Source organism: Lissotriton vulgaris, chromosome 4_1 (genome assembly GCF_964263255.1).
Source record: "Lissotriton vulgaris chromosome 4_1, aLisVul1.2, whole genome shotgun sequence".
Taxonomy (NCBI): Eukaryota; Metazoa; Chordata; class Amphibia; order Caudata; family Salamandridae; genus Lissotriton; species Lissotriton vulgaris.
In genome coordinates this window covers 844,006,409-844,025,666 of record NC_141691.1, presented here as the reverse complement: position 1 = coordinate 844,025,666, position 19,258 = coordinate 844,006,409, and the positions used below count along the sequence as shown (strand labels likewise).

The following is a 19,258-nucleotide window of genomic DNA, read 5'->3' as shown; positions in this document are numbered from 1 at the left end:
AATATGTCAATGGAAGGAGTGCTCTTGCTCGTAGCGTAGCGAAAACACTAGGATATACTAAATGGATCATTTGCGGTTCACTGATACCAATATTATGTGTTTCCGACAAACTTGAAAACACGGGTTCAAGCCGTCACGGAACCGTCACGGAACCTCACGTGGATTAGTGCAGCACTGTGGAGAATGGGTGAATATGTGCAGTTGTCTAGGATTCTGAAAACGGGCTAACTGCAAGCTGTATCTCTGTGTGCAGACTGTACAAAATATGCTTTAGTGCAGCAGATTTGTGGAAACTGACGTTTGTGCTCTACTGTGCAGTGTGAAAAATGTGTAGTTCTGTATTTTAGATTTACTGCCATAGTGTGAGACATTTCATCAAAATGAATATAAAGTAGGGTTGCCAGCACGACTCCCAGTCCGGTCCCCACACTCAAACACTACCCTGCACGACCCCCCAGCACTACCTTAAACCCTAAAACACTCCCATACACTACACAAACACCACAACACTACCCTAAACCCTAAAACACTATCCCCAGCATGTCCCTCCCCAACACCCAGTCCGATCCCTACACTCAAACACTATCCTGCACGCCCCCTCAGCACTACCCTAAACCCTAAAACACTATGGTACACTAAACAAACACCACAACACTACCCTAAACCCTAAAACACTACCCCCAGCACGACCATTCCCCGACCCCCAGTCCGGTCCCCACACATAAACACTACCCTACAAGACCCTCCAGCGCTACCCTAAACCCTCAAACACTACCCTACACTATACAAACACCACAACACTATCTAAACATTGAAACACTACCCCCAGCATGACCCCCCAACCTCCAGCCAGGTCCCCAACCTCAAACACTACCGTACATAACCCTCCAGCACTACCCTAAACCCTACAACACTACCCTACACTACACAAACACCACAACACTACCCTAAACATTAAAACACTACCCCCAGCACGACCCCCCCAACCCCCAGTCAGGTCCCCACACTCAAACACTACCCTACACGACCCCCAAGCACTACCCTACCCTACCCTAAAACATTACCCTACACTACACGAACACCACAAAACTAGCCTAAACCCTAAAACACTACCCCCAGCACGACCCTCCTCCGACCTCCAGTCCGGTCCCCACACTTAAACACAACACTGAACGACCCCCCAGCACTTCCCTAAAACACTACCTTACACTACACAAACACCACAACACTAATCCCTAAACCGCTACCCTCAGCATGACCCTCCCGGGACCCCCAGTCCGGTCCCTACACTCAATCACTACCCTGCACGACCCTCCAGCACTACCCTAAACCCTAAAACACTACCCTACACTACACAAACACCACAACACTACCCTAAACCCTAAAACACTACCGCAGCACGACCCTCCCCGACCCCCAGTCCGGTTCCCAAACTCAAACACTACCCTGCACGACCCCCAGCACTACCCTAACCCCTAAAACACTACCCTGCACTACACAAACACCACAGCACTACCCTAAACCCTAAAACACTACCCCCAGCACAACCCCCCCGACCCCCAGTCCGGTCCCCACACTCAAACACTAACCTACAAGACCCCCAGCACTACTCTACCCTAAAACACTACCCTACACTACAAAAAGACCACAACACTACCCTAAACCCTAAAACACTATCCCCAGCACGACCCTCCCCCAGCCCCCAGTCCGGTCCCTACACTCAATCACTACCCTGCACAATCCCCCAGCACTACCCTAAACCCTAAAATCCTACCCTATACTGCACAAACACCACAATAGTATAATAAATAAGGCATGAAAATAGTATAATAGGGCACCGATCTACTATTCAGCATGCAACTTGAATACAATGTTAATAGTAGTCTGGGTAAAGTCCAGTAGTATTCAAATTGTTTATATTCACTAAATGTTCTGCAGTGTAAATAAAGACTATGCGATTACAAATAAGTATGTGCTTTGTATTCTGTTAGTATTCAAGAAGTACCACTCACATATCAGTAGTCTTCATGCACTAGCCTTCAGAAAAAGAACACTATTGAATGCTAAAATTGGCATAAAATAGTCTTTGAATGCTATAAAAAGACAGGTTAACCACTAAATGTAATATTCGACTTCGGCTACTCGGTTGACATTATTTGAAATTCCTCCATAACTTTTGACCCAACAATTATGTCCCAAAAATTTGCATAAAATGGCATCAGCAAAAAAAAAACTGATGGTGTGGCTTGCTCTCCAAATATTATCATGTGATGCTAGTACCGTAAATGAGTAACATTTGATCATTGTTGGTGATGGGGGATCCATCACCCACAATAACAGGTGACGACATAGTTTTTTTTATGCTATACTTTTTCTTTTAAGTGTTGAAAATTACAGTTCTCGCTATTTCATTCTTTCATCTAATTCCATTTGTCAATCTCATAAGGATGGAAGACCAAGTTTGATTTCAAGGGATTGTAATTTAAGCATCGGCGATTACTAGCACTGAGCCATTTTGCTGATGTCAGAAGAGAAAGTGGGCAAACAGAAGGCAGCAAAACTGTTGGGACAGCATAATGAGTGTGACATGGCAACAGGACAATAAGAGGGGATTATGACAGACAAGGACAAGTATGGACGTCTTGGAGGAGGTTGGGATTGGAGGATATGGGAACTAAATTACAGGTGTGAAACTGTGGCCCAAACAGGTGTATGTTTGTATATTGTATTTCTAGCCAAAAGGCAGCTGAGTGCTATACATGCTCAAAGACAAGCATACAGTCAATGAGTAAGCCGGCTGTGGTTGATTAATGCATTGTTAAGTGTTCTTTAAATAGCTGAGACCTCAGTTCTTTCCTAAATTGGCGCAGCACTTGGGTGGTCCTGGTGAATAGCGGAATGCTGGTACAGGTCCTGTTGAATAAATGTAAAATGCATGCTGTCTTGATTGTTCTGTTTTTACCCTTAGTCTGCAGTCTTTTGGTGTCCTGTGAGTGCCAAGTTCCACCAACAATGATGAGTTTTTCTGCTAGACAAGTGTTGGTGTTGCTTGTTATAACTTTGCAAATGATGTTGCTGGTTTTGAAGATGAAGTAGGATGCATTGCCAGTAAATGGGGTTCCTTCAGGATGTGGGGGGTGATCATATTTATTCAGGCCTGGATAAAGATGTGGTACAGCATGTAGGATACTCCTAAAAGGTGCCAGTGTGGAATCTGGAAGGCCGTGTAGTAGGGCATTACCAGCATCCAGATGCAAATGTACGAGTGCTTAAACAGTACTTCTGAAGTCGCTTTCCGGAAGAAACAGTTTGACTTTCACTAGAAGAGAGCTGGTACGAGTCTGTTTCTGGCAATGTGTTCCTTGAGGATGCGATTGGCGTCTTGAGCAATTGCAAGTGACTTGGCATTCTGTGAAATTTGGGAGTTCATAGCCATCCAGAGTTTTGTCATTGAGCCAGGTCTGTACTGTATTTTGTTTAGCATTCCTGTCAAATAAAAGGAATTCTGTCTTGGTCAGGCTGAGCTTGTAGTAGGAGATAGACACCCAGTTCTAATATGATGCACAATCAAGGTTTCAAGCAGGGGATGACTTAAAGCAGAGAAGACTTTCAAGTAAAGTTGTGTCTCATCAGCCTATGGGTGAATCTGGTTTCTGTTATCTTAGCAGAGTATAATGCTGCTGTATGTAAAGATTGAAAACAACAAGAGACTGTATGGAGCTGTGGGCCACGGGTGATGGGGATATTTGTGACTTCGTTGTGCCCAGATGAACACATGGGTGTTTGGTTGGCAAGGAAGGAAGAGAATCTGTGAAGGACATTGACATTGTATCACATCTGAGACTTCAGGGTGCATATGAGGGTGGAATTGTCGGCTGTCAAAGACAGCTGAGAGGTCCAGCAATGTCTGTCAGGGGTCATCTTCATCTATGATCAAGAAAGCATCACCTATGGTGTGTAAAGAGGCAGTATTTATGCTGCAGCATTATCTAAACCCAAACTGGTAGTTGTGCAGGAGATAGTTAGCATTGATGTTGTCTTGGAGATATAGACATATTTTTAGGCCTTGCCTGAGACATCACATGCGCAGTCGCTTGTTTCTATGGGGAAATGTGTTGATACATATGGCCTATTGTTTACAAGGGGCTTGGAGCCTGCCAGCTGCTTACTGTTGGTTGGCTTCATGAGCACTCCTGTTTGTGCTTCTTTTTAGTTAGCATGGGCTGGCTTCTCTTCCTCTTTGTGTGTTTTATTTTCCCTGGAGCATGACACGCACTGCTTTCTTGCTGGGTGTCCTTCCACAGCTTGTGCTTTTAGAGCTACTTTTTGTTTTAGTTACAGCACATAAGAGTGTGTGTGTGTCCAGGCCACCCCGTTACCACTCTGCGTTCCTTTCCCCCTCCAGTGTTCTTGCTTACTCCTGCCCCCTTCCGGGTCATTACTTGTCCTCTCATTTCTTGCCCTGTTCCTTCCATTCCATTGCTTGAGCCATGTCTCACGTTGTTGCTAGCCCTGTCTCTTCCACTCTCCATGTGTTGTTGCTTGCCTTTTCCCTCAAGCCCTCCTCCTGCATTATTGCTTGATGTTGGGAAAAATTTAAATAGAATGTAGCTAGGATGGGCAACAGAAGAGGTAAATTATAGACGAGAACACTAGTTGGCATTGCTTGGTGCGAAAAGATGTCCATGAGAAAGGATAGGTCTGTGAATTGAAGGCATAAGCACAAGGGGATCCAGGCAATGGGTCACAGGTGGGAACAGGTAACAGAAGGAGGCGGGGAATAGGTGCAAATGGTTTTATAGCTGATGGTTGACAGGGATGAAAGGGGACATGCCAGAGGAGAGGTGTAGTGTACAGGTGTCCGGAAAGAATATGAGATGCTTCATGGGATGGTTGAGAGTAGGGACCGGTGGGACAAGGCGTTTGGATGCAGCTGAAGGTGGGAGTTGGATCACACAGGAGAGAGTACAAGAAGGGATTGCTAACAAGAGGAAATAAGGATGGACCTATGATGACCCAAGGGGGTGCAGATCTCCATCATATGTTAGGGTCCTGCCTAGTCATCTTGGACTACTGGGGGGAGCCCATGAGGCACTGCGGGAGGTAATCCACTTCGTAGATGTGGCCTTCTTACTCGCTAAATGAACACTTACAATTTAGTGGCAGGTTCCAGCTGCCTGCAGGCGGCAGCATGGCAAGGCTTAGTGTACAGGTGGCAAAAAGTAGAAGATGAAGCCCTGCGATATGAGGAGGCACTGCCACTTTTGCAAGCGCTCAATATCACAAGAATGGGACACACTTTTAACACACTTTTTACTTATGTCCCCTGATGTTCTCCCATGTGAACCCAAAGGACCTCAGAGCAGACTCACGGTGGTCCTAACAGGCAATCCTACACAGCATGTTCCAGCTCACAGGATCCCCGGACTCTTATCTTTCTCTCCCTCCTCTCCAACAAATGGTGCAAAACCGATCTGCGGACTTCCCTGTTCAATTTCTCATAGCAGCTATCCTTGTTTCATTCACACTGCTACATGCTAGACACACTACTTCATACTGGATTTCTCTACCCAGCCTGTTGCCTCTCTGTGTTGCAGACTCTGGGGGTTATTAGGATTGCGGATTTTCCGCATCCTCTGGGCCGGCGGAAGCCACCGCCGGCCCGGAGGATGCGGAAAATCCGCAGCGGACCCACCAAAGACCCACCGCCACATTAGGATGGCTGGTGGGTCCTGGTTTCCGTCCGCAGCTTTTCCGCCACGGTTGGCTTACAACTCCGGTGGAAAAGCTCTAATCTGGTGACGGTGTCTCTTAGACACCGTCAGCCAGATTAGGATGGGATGTGAAACATGCTTTTCCGCTGCTGCTTTTCCGCCGTGGAAAAGCATGTGTAACTTCACTGCGGGGGCCCGTTGCGGGCTCCCTAGGTGAAGGGGGGTAGGGGGTGCACATGGGGGGTACCTACGGTACCCCCCTGCATTTGTATGCGGAAAGCGTGAAGTAGTGTGGCTCACTGGTTAGAGGCGGCAGACCCGAGAGCAGAGGACGGCCCGGGACCAGGGTTCGATTCCCGACGCGGCAGGTTTCTGGACCAGGGTCAGCGGACTCGATAATTCTCTCGCCTCGGTGCCCACTCTGATCAGCGATCACACTCGGCAACTCTGGGCATTAGCTTGCCTCATCTTCACTAACGGCCCCACCAGACCGCTGGGGATGCCTGGTCTCACCCTGGAGATACCCATTAAGGGACCATCTCTCAGGGAAGCCAGGAAGGGTTTCGCAGCGGTCGAAGCGCGGAGATACTCCTCCGGGAGTCGATCCTAGCGCTATATAAACCTGCAATTAATTAATTAATTAATTTAAATGCAACACCTGCATTTTTAACATTGCCGCGGGTGCAGCTTGATGCCGCACCTGCCGCAATGTTAAAAATAGAGGATGTGACCGCCAGGGTGGCGGTCACATCCTAATTGCACAGGAGGGAACTCCGCATGCCATGCGGAGGTTCCCTCCTGCTCTGGGGTCGGGGACGGATGCAAGTCGGTCCGCGATCCTAATGAGGCCCTCTATCTGCTGGTATTTGTGAATTTCTGTCATTGCATTTTCATTTTGACACACATTGATGTACGACAGGTCTGCTCTTGCACCTTCGGCTGTGAGCAGGCTCTGCTGCACTCAGGAAACTTTCTGTATTATTTGTAACTCCATACTCATGGATTTATTATGTACTGCTGTATTTATGTTTATTGCTAAACTTCAATAAAAACACAGGAGTGGGCAAGGAAGTTTTTTGAAGTGTTTTTTGTGCCAAGATAGGATCACAGGATGGTAAGGGGTTGGTGCCCTGACATTAGATAAGAGATTGGCTACCAAGAGGGGAGAGATTGCCTTACGAGTGTAGCGAGTGATCTCAACTGAGCAGAATTACTGGCAGCTAAGAGCAGTAACTGATTATGGAATGGGCAAAAGGAAGTAGCAAATGGCCAGGAATTTACTTGACAGAGGGATGAAAGGGGAACTACTCTGTTCCTTTTGAGTTACCCAGTAAAGTTAGGCGTTGCACAACCTTCATCACACTGCCCCCAACTCTTTGTTGCCAGTGGTCTGCATCCGCAACCACAGAATGTCCAAGCATTGCAAAACCAAGAAATCTTCAGCATCCCTATTATCAGTCCAGCACCAACAATTTTTTTTTTTATTTATAAAGTTTTATATAGCGTAGACTTGACCCTAATAGGTTATCGGAGAGCTTTGCAATTGGTTAGGCAAGACGAAAATATGACAACCAAGCACCAAATGCTGCCAGTAGCAGTTGCAAATCGGGAGGAGTTCCATGAGTGAATCACCCAACCGACGAATAGCAGGTGCGAGCCCAGGTTGGGACTTGTGTCAGTTACATTTTATATGCTGAGTCCAAGCGTTCTAGCGTAGATATTTGTTCATCAGAAACAGTTTGACTTCTTTTTTGAATGAGGTGATAGATGGATTCAGTCTGATATCAGGGGAAAGGGAGTTACAGATTCTGGGGGCCATTCCGGAAATGTTTCGTCTGTAAGTCTTTTCCCCAAAAAATTCTGTGTTTCTGTGTTTTTAACAGTAAGGTACTGTCACACCTAGAGGATCTGCAGCCACTGGACAGTTCCAGTTTGTCAGCTATGTACTTTGGTGTGTTAAAGTCTAGTGCTTTATATGTCTAGCAAGCAATGTTCATCTGTATCCTTGCATCATAAGCGAGCCAGTTTAGTGTCTTCAGATCGGGAGTGATATGGTTATTTTTTGGGGGGATCCAGTGATGAGTCTTGCAGCAGAATTAAGGGTCGCATTCAGTGAAGCCAGTCTGGATCTAGGCAGACCAAATAAGGTAGTACTTCCATATTTTAACCTGGGGATTACTAGAGCTTGTACAGCTGTTATGAGGTCAAAGAGGATGAAGGGTTTTTTTCTTCTTAGAATGCTCATGTGCTCGTGCATGTTGAGATTCTTGTTGAGTGCAATTCCCAGTGATCTTGTTCTGTTTATAACTTGTGGAAGGCAATTGAAGGCTGTTAGATGTTTCATCCAATCTTTGATGTCGAGGGGTCCCTTTGTTGGGGTGATTAAGAGCAATTCCGTTTTGAGCGAGTTGAGTTTGAGGTGGTTTCTTGTCATCAGTTTGGAGAGTTGGCTTGGAGCAACCGATCAGTTGCTCCAAGCCTCACCAATTGCACTCTTGTCCCCAGCACCCTGCACAGCTCAAATGTCCATATAATTTTAAAACATGTTAAACCTAGACTCTTCCTACACCGTATGCATGTCCCCAGGATATTCAGTAGTGACACCCCAACCTATCCAGTTGTTCTTCCTCCTCATCACTCATAACCCATGTCAGTCAGCCAGATCATTGTACCAGCTATGCCAATACCCAACCCTGGATACCTTCCATCTCGCAGTCACTCTACCCTTTATTTACATCCAGCTTTATCACTGTCACCTAGAAAACCATTGCACCTGCACTGTTTTACCTCTGGCCCAGAACACTATAGGCCCACAGTGATACTCATCCATAGTACTAGAAGCATATCATCCAAAGCCATCCGAGCAACCTTACACCAATCATCCCCAGATAGTCTGTATTCCTCATCTACAAAACCCAAATAATTTGTGGCCGCACCAATACTGCCAACCATACTCAGCCCAAGCACTTGCGCAAGGTCATTATAAAACATCATGTCAACTTGACAACATTTGTTTCTTGGCTTTGCTTTTACAAATTGTTCACTTTGTTCGTACAATTTGTTCGCTAAAATGAATCCAACACTGTAACTCTCAAAATACTTTGATGTGCTAAATGAAGCCTAGGACTCCACATAAGATGTTCCTGTAATATCGTTTAATCTCATAAACCTGATGCAACCTACTTGGCACTCCTTCCTCCAGCATCAAATGCCTTTCAATCACTATACCTGGTTAATCTTCCCCGCAAGAGAACTAGCCGCTTTGCATATATTACATGCTTCACTAACATTTACACTAATCGGCAGTCATTAACAACACCACTCAATATCCCTCTCAGTTTTCCCTGACCCTAATCAAAGCCACAGTGCTTCTTGCTCACTCTACCATCACCCACTCGCAACACATCCTAGTAACACTACTCACCACTAAACATTTTTTTTCTTATTCGCTGCTGCTGGTAAATATTTGAGAATTATCTCAAGAAATTGTCAATCTATGTAGGGGCCACTGAAATTATGCAGCTGAAGAGGACCAAATCATGGGGCATAGTTACCTAAATTAAGTGGTAAGAAAAGGCAAATTTTGTAGATGAATACAGCACATTTTGTAACATATTTTTTCATTTATTATTTAGGCTATTTTATTGATGTTGACACTGGCTTAGCGAAAGTTTTACTCCATTAGTACTACTTAAACTCAAATACAGCAATAGGCTACAGAAAGGTGACCCATCAACCTACACAAAAGGACTTCCACTATGCAGCAAAAGATTAGTAACTCTGCTCTATGCCACTCCACTGTACGCCACTCTACACGACTCCATTCTGTCACTCCAATACATGACACTATCTGCCACTCCATTCTACAACACTCTATTCCACTCTACGCAATTCCACACTGCAAAACTTCACACCACTAACTAGTGCACAACATGGCTAAAAACATTGGCAAAGCCAATAGCTCTTCCATAGGCAAATATCATTGAAATGTCATATCACACACTTTTGTGTCCAACTGCATTTTCTTAAAAAAAAAAAAAGTACACGTTTATGCCATAAACGCCTTGTACAAATGTGTTTAGTGAATTGTTTTATAAGTTATAACAATAATGGAGTTTGGTTGACAATCAACACAGGAGGAATTAGAGCAATTACTTTTTTATCTGACAACTAATTGAATTTTGCACAATTGCTCATTTTGGGTATTCTGAAAACAAACAGTGGTGTTCCTGTCTTGTCATGGACCAAGTGGGAATTCAGTCAGTTTCTCACAATTCAACTTGCTCTCTACTTGCAGGAGGAGGGGTCTCCTGGTACAATCCTGTGTATGTCTGGATCTGCTCCTTTGCTTTGTGCTTCTCCTATGATCTCTTGCTCTTGTCTTCTCACATACAACAAATATAAAATGCTTACTAAATGCATGACTAATGAGTTTGTAACAGGCTTATTAGAATCATTGACTCCCAAGCTATGTAACACATCAAATTTAGTTTAAAAAAATCATTAAAAGAAGCCTTGTGCAAGCAACCAAATGAATACACTGCTATAAATTAATCAGATTTAATGCGACTAGTGTTCAATTAATATTCAATTTGAATTCTGCTAGTATTACTTAACTCTTGACAGTCATTGCCATTAGTCTTCAGATATTGCTCACAAAGATACCGCTAATCTTCAATTAGCGGTCACAATAAATGAGACTAGCCTTAATTTTGCTCTTGAAATAGCACAATAGTGTTCACTTCAATTAACAGTCACTTTAAATTCTGCAAGTCTTACTTGAGTCTTCACAATCATTACCATTAGTATTCAGATATTGCTCACAAAGAATACCACTAGTCTTCAAACAGTGGTCACAATCAATGAGACTAGCCTTCATTTTGCTCTTGAAATAGCACAAGAGCTGCAAATAAACCCTAACAGAATACTACTAAGCTTCATATACTATTCTTCTAGAATATTACTAGTCTTCTTTTAGCAATCACTTGATGTGTTCATCATGTATTTGAATGGTAGTTGAGTAGAACTAGTATTCCCTCATTTGCATATTTCGGCTTGTGGGCATACTACTTAGTCTTCATGCTAAGTAAATAAATACTATATTTTAATAGTAAATGAATAGTAAATGAATACCGCTGTAACCACTGGAATCACACTAAGTGAAGATCCTCCATTTTGGTGGCCTGCCCTCAAGGGAGTGGCTGATAAACTAGTCCATGCTGGGACACTTGAAGGTGTCAAGCGGGACACTACACATCAGGCCCTATGTTCAAAGTGAAAATTGGTATGTCAATAGTAACACCCATAGCTTTATCAAATGGGTGTGTATGCAGCTTGATTTTAATCCTATTATGTTTGTTTCCAACCAGCACATTTGTGAGAACCTCAGGGCAGCAAAAAAAAATCATTCTGTAGGTATGCAAATGATGTAGAACTGTTTACCGGCCACCTCTCAAATCTGACATACAATATTGTCCTGAAATTAAGAAAACTATGAAAAATTCTGGGCTGAGGGGAATTGTTGTTGAATGATGCAATATGGTCTCAACATTCGTGGCAGAAATGAGTGTTTAAGATACTAACTTTGATGCAATTGAAGATTCAAAACACTCAAGAAGCAATTCGTTTTCATAGTTTTATTCAATGTATTTTACTATGAGAAGAAAGTTGCTAGCAGGGGCCTTGCGTTGAAACTGTAGGAAGGACATGTAAAATAATAGGTTTGATTATTGGGAAAAGTCTGGGGATTCTTAGATTTTGAACTGTCGGTGCCTTTCTTAAAATATTACGAAACACATTTTTCGTGGTTAATGGGGGCTGGATCCATGTTGCATTTTCAGTCTAGGAATATAAGGTAAATGTGCTTGTACTGAATATGAAAATAAAGCTATATTTATATTGTCTCCTCAGAGCCTATAACCGTGCCATGGACTTAACCCACCCGAAGCAGTGCTGGATAACTTTGTTTGGTTCCCATGTGCCTGTTAAGTCCAATTCAACTTGGAGCTGTGTCAAGTCATGGAATTTTAACACATTCTTAATATATGGATTTGATAAGTCATTTCAAATATTATGAAATTGAATTAGCATAATATTAAACATGTTGTGAATGAACTTTCATGTGGATTTGAGATGCCATTTCATATTCATGCTGATGAGTATTTTTTAATGCCAGCCCAAACATTTTTTAATGCCAACCCAAACAAGCACATACACAGTTCCTATCTTCATGTTTCCAGAGGATTGTGACATTTGAAATGCGTGGGCTGCATTTGAAAACAAATCTGACCCCCTAAATAGCCACTGCTTCTCTAATAATAGGAAACACATGATTAGTGCACATTGTCAGAGCACTCCTAAGGCAAAAGATGTCACCAGAATGTTGAATAGTGTTAATATGCGTAGGAAAATTATTTCACCAGGGCTTCTCATAGGAATTTTCATTCTGATGACATACTAAGTAAATTTAGTTAACAGAGTTATAGACGTCAGGGCATAGAGTTCAAACCATGTGCTGAGACATCACAAGTCCGACATAATAATATACTTTAAGGAAACAATTTAAAAAATGCAAGATACAGCACATCGACCGTAGAAAGGCGAGCTCATTTATTTCCTGCTCAATAGCAGTGCATGCTGTCTTTTTATTTCCACCAATATAGCCTGCATGTACCTCGGTTCATATTCACTGTCAGGACATGAGTATTCATACAGGCTAGTTCATAACACTCAACTTTTAGGAAAACAAAATATTTTAAAAGCAAAGGCATGATGTCACACATCTTTCATTATTACATATAATTGTTACGAAATACTGTGGCAATATTAGGGCGAGCAGAATTTGCCCAACATTAAGATATGGCGGGATGTGTTGTGCCTCACTGCCATCAAGAAGGGGTGATCACCATTGAATTCGTCTTTGTGCATGAGAACTCTCTCTCTTGCCATGTCTGGCTCCTCGAGACCTTCTTCGCTGATTTCCAGAGTGGCTTCGTGGGTGGCTTGAGACAAAGCCGCCCCTTTGGTCTCGGTCATGCCAGAAAAATCAGCCACCTCTTCGTTGAAGATATCAGCCAACCCCATGGAGGTCAGCAGTGGCTTCAGGTCATACCTCTTAGCCAATTTAAATTTGGGAAGGGACACTTTCACTTTAGTGTTGGCCATCGTGCTCGGATTAGTCCAGTGAACAAATTTCTCGTAGGTGAGCTCCTTTTCAAGCTGGTGGAAAATGATAAGAAGAAAAATGTTTAATATGCAGAGAGCATCACAGGACTGATTTGCTAAAAGGGTACTTTTGGGTGGAGAACAAGTCTTGTTACAACAGAGAAACACATGCACGGCTTTACTTCAGAAATTATGACTTTTGTGTTTTTCCCAACCATGCACTCTTAACATATAAAGCCTATCAGTTAAGATAATATGTAACTCCTACACCTAGTAAATTAAACCTCAAGGTTTTTTGTCACACTTCCTGAGGCTTATTTACAAGCCCATTGCGCCACTGATGCGTCACTTTTTTTGAAGCACCGGTGGTGCAATGTGCAACCCTGCATTGCTTTTCAAAACCTTGTAAGTATGGCCCCCTTTCACACATTACGCAACATCCATTGAAACTGATGCATTCATAGATTTACAAGGTTTTGTAAACTTGAGAATACGTCAGATCTCAATGCCTCTCGAGGGATGGCGTAAAGGAGAAGCAACAAGGAGAAATACTTTGTCACTCTTTGCTTTTCTTTTTTCTATGTCTGCTTCATAGTGCCGCACACATAGAAAGAGGATAACACCGTCCTGCACAAAAACAGTCAACCCTACAAAGCAGACACCCATGCACCATGGTGCAAGTGTGCCTGCGTTGGCGCATGGCAGCCAGTTGTGCGCTAGTACAGCGGAAATGGACAGGAATGCACTGTATCTTGTAGATGCTGCACATTTCTTTTCATGAACGGCAGCGCAGGAGGAAGGCTTGGATCAATAATAGCTGCAGGATCCAGCTGGATCCCCCTCTTTCCCTGCACTGCTCATTGTTCAATATCAAGTCCAATATCCAAACATGAAAGGAGGAATACCAGAAACATTGTTACTGACTCACCTCTTCCCAATATATTTCTCAGGTGAGATGAAAATCACAGCATAAGTGTCTAGTTTTCACTATGGAACAGCTCTCTTGGGGGAAATCGGACCCTTGCCGCCAGCAACCTAATCGTACCTCCCCTGCCTCACCTGGGGAAAGCTTGTTTTACCGCTGGTCCCTGCCTTCTGTCTCCCCCCGCTGCCGCCGAGCGGGGGAGACTACGACCCCCAGTGTCCTTTGCGGCAGGAAGCCGCCTGATCCCGTTTCCGCACCTTGAGGCGCCTTAAATTCAATCAGCAGCCCCTGTGGAGCGGGCTCTCTTGGGGGAAATCGGACCCTTACCGCCAGCAACCTAATCGGACCTCCCCTGCCTCACCTGGGGAAAGCTTGTTTTACCGCTGGTCCCTGCCTTTTGTCTCCTCCCACTGTCGCAGCCTGTGACATCCCGGCGCGGCCGCCGAGCGGGGGAGACTACGACCCCCAGTGTCCTTTGCGGCAGGAAGCCGCCTGATCCTGTTTCCGCGCTTGGAGGCAACTTACATTCAATCAACAGCCCCGCGTTGCGGGACGTGCGCCGGGCTAAGCCCGGGCAAAGGGCAGGCCCTCTTGGCCCTCGGAGGCCTGAGGAGGATGGGACGGGCCACCCCCCTTGGTTCCTCGACAAGAGGAGGTACATCGATTTGAACTATACATTGACACTCTATGGACAGTTTATTTTCCCCTTAAAGCCATCATCATCGTTTATATAGTACCACACTGTATTATGACACGCAAGGGGACCAATAAGAAATCTTCTTCACAGCGTGACCCAGGTCAGGGGACCTTAAATTTTACCGTGACCAGTAGAACATTGCCCACCTCTAGCGAAGCTGAGAATGACCCGCGCCAATCCATAGATACTAGGCAATCTACCCCACTGATCCCTGATAGTCCGCAGAACTTGCCTTTTTGGGAGGAAATAAACGCTTTGTGTGGCACTAAGTATGCCCCAGTGGTATCACCATCCCCCGTAAAAGGCATCAGCAGCATTACCCCAATTAGGAAACCTCGTGACTCATCTTTATCATCTCAAAAAGACAATACCCAAGGTATTGCATTGTTTCAGGGCCCACACGCTAAAAGGAAGCATGACGGGACTAATGACAGCGGGAATCATCCTAAAATACTAAAACTGTGCGCTGGTCCTACATCGCCAGTCACTAACCCCACCTTAACTACGGTGGAGGCTGGAAAATGTGACGACCAAGTATCTTCTCCCCGTTTCCCTTTATTGTCTCAGTTAGAGCTATTGTTAAATTCTATCGTATTACAATTGGTACAAAAAATTAGGGTGATAGACTAACAGGTATTGAGAAAATCATTCAAGCCAACTCTCCACCAACCACTAAAGATCTATCTAGTGGGGGAAGTAAATATGCCCAAACCCCTCCACAATTTCCTAACAAAACCGCTACAACTGCCCCTAAAGTCGCCCCTAAATCTGGGTTTACTAAGTATACTGCTGCCAGAGTGGACCCAAACAGAGCAGCATCCATACACTTACCCCCAGAAGCCGCCCCATTTGTCCTCATTCTCTCAGGAATACCGGCACCCTCCCACAGGAAACCCGAAAGACGCCAGGAACTTTTAAATAAGGTCATATACTGGCTATCTAAAAACAGACCACTCACACCCAATCACGACGGTGGAATCCTCTGTGTTAGAAGGGTGGGCTGGCTAGGGTCTTTAACCAAAGACATCAGCGGGGACCTGGTTCTAGTGAAATTTAGAAATAGGAACATTGTCCCCTATCTACGATCCAACCCGCCCCAAAAAGGAAACGGCCCCATATCTGTGTGGGACTTACATGATTTCTACCCAAGTACCCCATATATCCCGCCAATAAGATCAAAGGCAGACCATACCTATCTGCTGGGAAGGGGTCCTCATGCTCTCGGTGGTAGTAACTTTTTTGCATCTAAGAGACTTGATTTGCGGTATAATAACTGTAACTGCTGATGAAATTGTATAAAGGGACAGCCTCATGTATTAGCCTAGTTGGTAATCCCAATTTTAAGCACAGCACATTTTTAAATTTGGAAAGTACTTCAAAAGTCTGGGCACATGTTTTTGAACTTGTAGTTATTTTAACATGTAGATATTTGACTGCATTGTATCACTGACTGTATGTTTGCTGCCTTTTTAATTATGATTGTCTTTTATTTGTACGCTTTTATGATTTTGCAAACAAATCGAATAAAGCATTATCTGAAGCAGTGAAGCACTATAGAACAAGCGGTCAGTAGTTGTCCACCTGTAACACACTGATCCACCCATAGCCTAATCTTGTTAGACACAGTTGTCAAGAAACATAGGTTAAGAGGCAGTTATTTTCAACAACAGGCTCACTCCTTTGGAGCACCCACCTCCATATGTTACCTCAATCACTGATTGCCATAGTGTTTGCAAGCATGCAAGGGTGCCTACGTTGGCGCTACGTAGCCCATTGTGCGCCAGCCCTGGGGAAAAGACAGGAATGAGGCGTACTGTAATTAGTACAGTGCATTCCTGCCCTTTCCTAGTATTGCAGTGCAGCAAGGTAGCTTACTGTGCTGCGTTGCCTTACTTTTACATAATTATGGCCCTTAGAGCCATATTTAGAATTTGGTGGGAAGTATATCTTAAACTCTTAATAAAGTCCTAGGAGTCTTGTTTGCTGACTTCAGTTTCAGTGGGGCCCAAACAGCAATCAATGACACACAACATTTTAAATTGACTGTGAAATTATGTTATCATCATGTTCTGAGGCTCTTAGATACTACTGCTTTTTACCTATATAAATTGATGTGAATCATTCATAAATGTAACATGTCAGCTTCCATTAAGCAAGCTATGGTTATTTAGCTGTCATCTGAAGACACAAACCTATTTCTTAAATCAGTATAAGCTATGGTCGATTTAAATAAATTGCAGACAGATATTGAAAGGAGAAAAATATTTTCTTTTTACTGAGCAAGTAATACCCTGTCAAATGCACCAAGACAGGCATCAACGGAGTTACAGAACTGCTGATATGTGAAAATAGGACACCTTAAAATTCAAAACTTTGCCATTATGTGGTCTTTTTAACTGCACTGAGAGACGTTATTAAAATGTATAATTATTATGGTGAGGTTGAAGGGATGAGAACGATGCTGTGAACTGTGGATGATTCTCAGGCAACTTATATGTGTAGAAAAAAGGTTAAACAATTAGGTTAATGTACACATTATGTCGAACTCTTGCCCTCCAAAGAATGAAGCAGCACCGTGGCCAGCAGATCCCAATCCTGCATGCCCTCATCAACTTGTAATCACTCTGCACTCTGACGATGTGGGTCACCTCCGCCAGTGACCACTCTCTCACATCACAACACCCGGACTAAGTAGCCAGTGCATTGCAGTGTGCCTCTTGGCAACGAGTAGACAGACTTCCACTAGACCATAATTCAAATACATTTAGTAGGTGCTGGTACAAACCCAGTATGCATTGTTTCGAGAAGAAACCTATTAAGTAACGCACAACATCTTTCACTCGTTCTGACACTGGTTACCAGTCCTTAATAACAGCTGAACAGGTCCAGTTCATGTGTAATAAGCAACGGCGGTCCGTGCTGGTAAGCGCGGTGAGGCGGGGAGATGTAAGTTGACAGACGACGGAATAGAGCAAATTAAATAAATACAAAATTCCTATTCCGTCGTCTGTCAACCCCCCCCCCCCCCAACCCTTCACCGGCCCACCTCACTTACCTGCACGAACTGCTTCTGGTAATAAGTCGAATTTACCACCTTTGTTCCTCGGGCAGCAATCAGTGTGGGTCAGATAAGTCCTATGCATAAGTACAGAAGTAAAGTACTTTCTATGGAAAGACCTGAACAATGTGAACCGCGATAGGGCATTACCTGCAGTCTCTATAGGGTAGGCAAAGCGCTTTGCTATTTGTCAGGTGTCCCACAGCATTCTTCCTATTTAGCCTTAATGTGTAGTACCATAGATTGGATTGATGGTCTCTACTGAGAACAGTTGCAGATATCAGTAGCCCATTCTGTGACAATAACACAAGTTGTATCAAAGTATTGGAGTCCTGTGGCCTATGAAGGAACTCCTTCCAAGTAACTTCGGAAGCCCTGGATAGTCTAACATAAAACAAAGTGTCCTATCTGCACCCCAATCTATGTCCTAGCCTCAAATGTGTCAAAGTCATTACCATTAACATCTCCTATTGTCCGACATCCATTCGTTCTTCATTTTGTATTAGTTTCCTCTTGCCTCAACTTATGCAAACGTAGACAACCTGGGCCCCAGAGTGGAGCACCAGATAACGATAGAGCTCTCATCAGCTCTGTCTTACGCCCCCATTTCCGGATCAGAGGCATTTGTTACACTTGGGAGCAGCTATACTTAGTTTTCACCCAATGCAGCTAGCAACAAAAGTTACTGCACTGCGCTGGGTGAAAGGAAGAGAGCAGAACATCACCATGTCTACTAAGACACTGAAGTTCTAATATCGACCTGCACATATATCGACTCCACTATTTCAACTGAGACCATATCGCAAGGTAGGTAGATGTGGAGCTCAAACCGTAAATCTATACTACTCTATATATGTTCATATTTATGATATAGTGATAGTTGGCATTCAATATATTTGCATGGCAATATTTTGACATACTACCCATGGGACTTACTCTCAGGTTTGTGCTGTTAATGAAACATGTCCGTTTAGTTCTACCCAGTTGCCCAGCAATTAGTGGACTTGATTCATGTCCAAATGACATTATAAAAGCTCACCTTATTTAATAGGACACTATTTCGATTAGTGAAAAGAGAAAGCAGAGTTCTGCTTCAATTGTGGCCCACAAAGCAGATATGACCTAAAGAAGATATGCAGGCTCGGATTTACTAAGGTTTCACGCAATGCAGTGTAGCAAGAGGAGCTGCTGAGCTGTATGTATTGCATAAAAGGGAAGAAGCAGTTCTGTGCCATATTTGCAAATATATTGTGCAGTTCAGCTCTCTCCTTGTTCTGCTGCACTTTGGGTTGCCTAGAACCAATGCAGGTACCCTTGCGCCATGGTGCCTGTGTTGTGGTCAGGATAGTTTTTGTGCCGGATGGGATACCTTACAGCATAAAATATCATTTAAGGCTATTCTTCTTTGTAAAGTGCAGCACAGATACAAAGAGGAAATAGCAAGGAGAAATAAAAATATTTCCCCTTACTACACAACCTTCAGGTAGGTGCAGCATTTTGACTCAAACACATGTTTACAAGGCTTTACAAATATGAGTTTGCATCAAAATCCAAGAGTGGATGCATGGGAACACCCATGCACCAACCATGAAACACCACCCTGGCATAAGTTAACACAAGACAGAACTATGCTCTGCCTTTACAAAGTCAAGCAATGTCATGAAAAACAGCATTTGTGTGTCTTTGTAAACCACAAAAGG

At 43.8% G+C, this 19,258-nt stretch overlaps 1 protein-coding gene across 1 annotated transcript in view; it reads right to left on the bottom strand.

The window, feature by feature from the left end:
• Positions 1–12,302: 12,302 nt before the first annotated feature.
• The window catches only part of SERPINB5 (serpin family B member 5), a 133,761-nt gene continuing 126,805 nt past the window's right edge, over positions 12,303–19,258 (bottom strand). Inside the window, exon 7 of the mRNA XM_086965165.1 lies at positions 12,303–12,932. Coding sequence (XP_086821291.1) covers positions 12,540–12,932 — 393 coding nt within the window. The 3' untranslated portion in view covers positions 12,303–12,539. The remainder of the gene's footprint in view (positions 12,933–19,258) is intronic.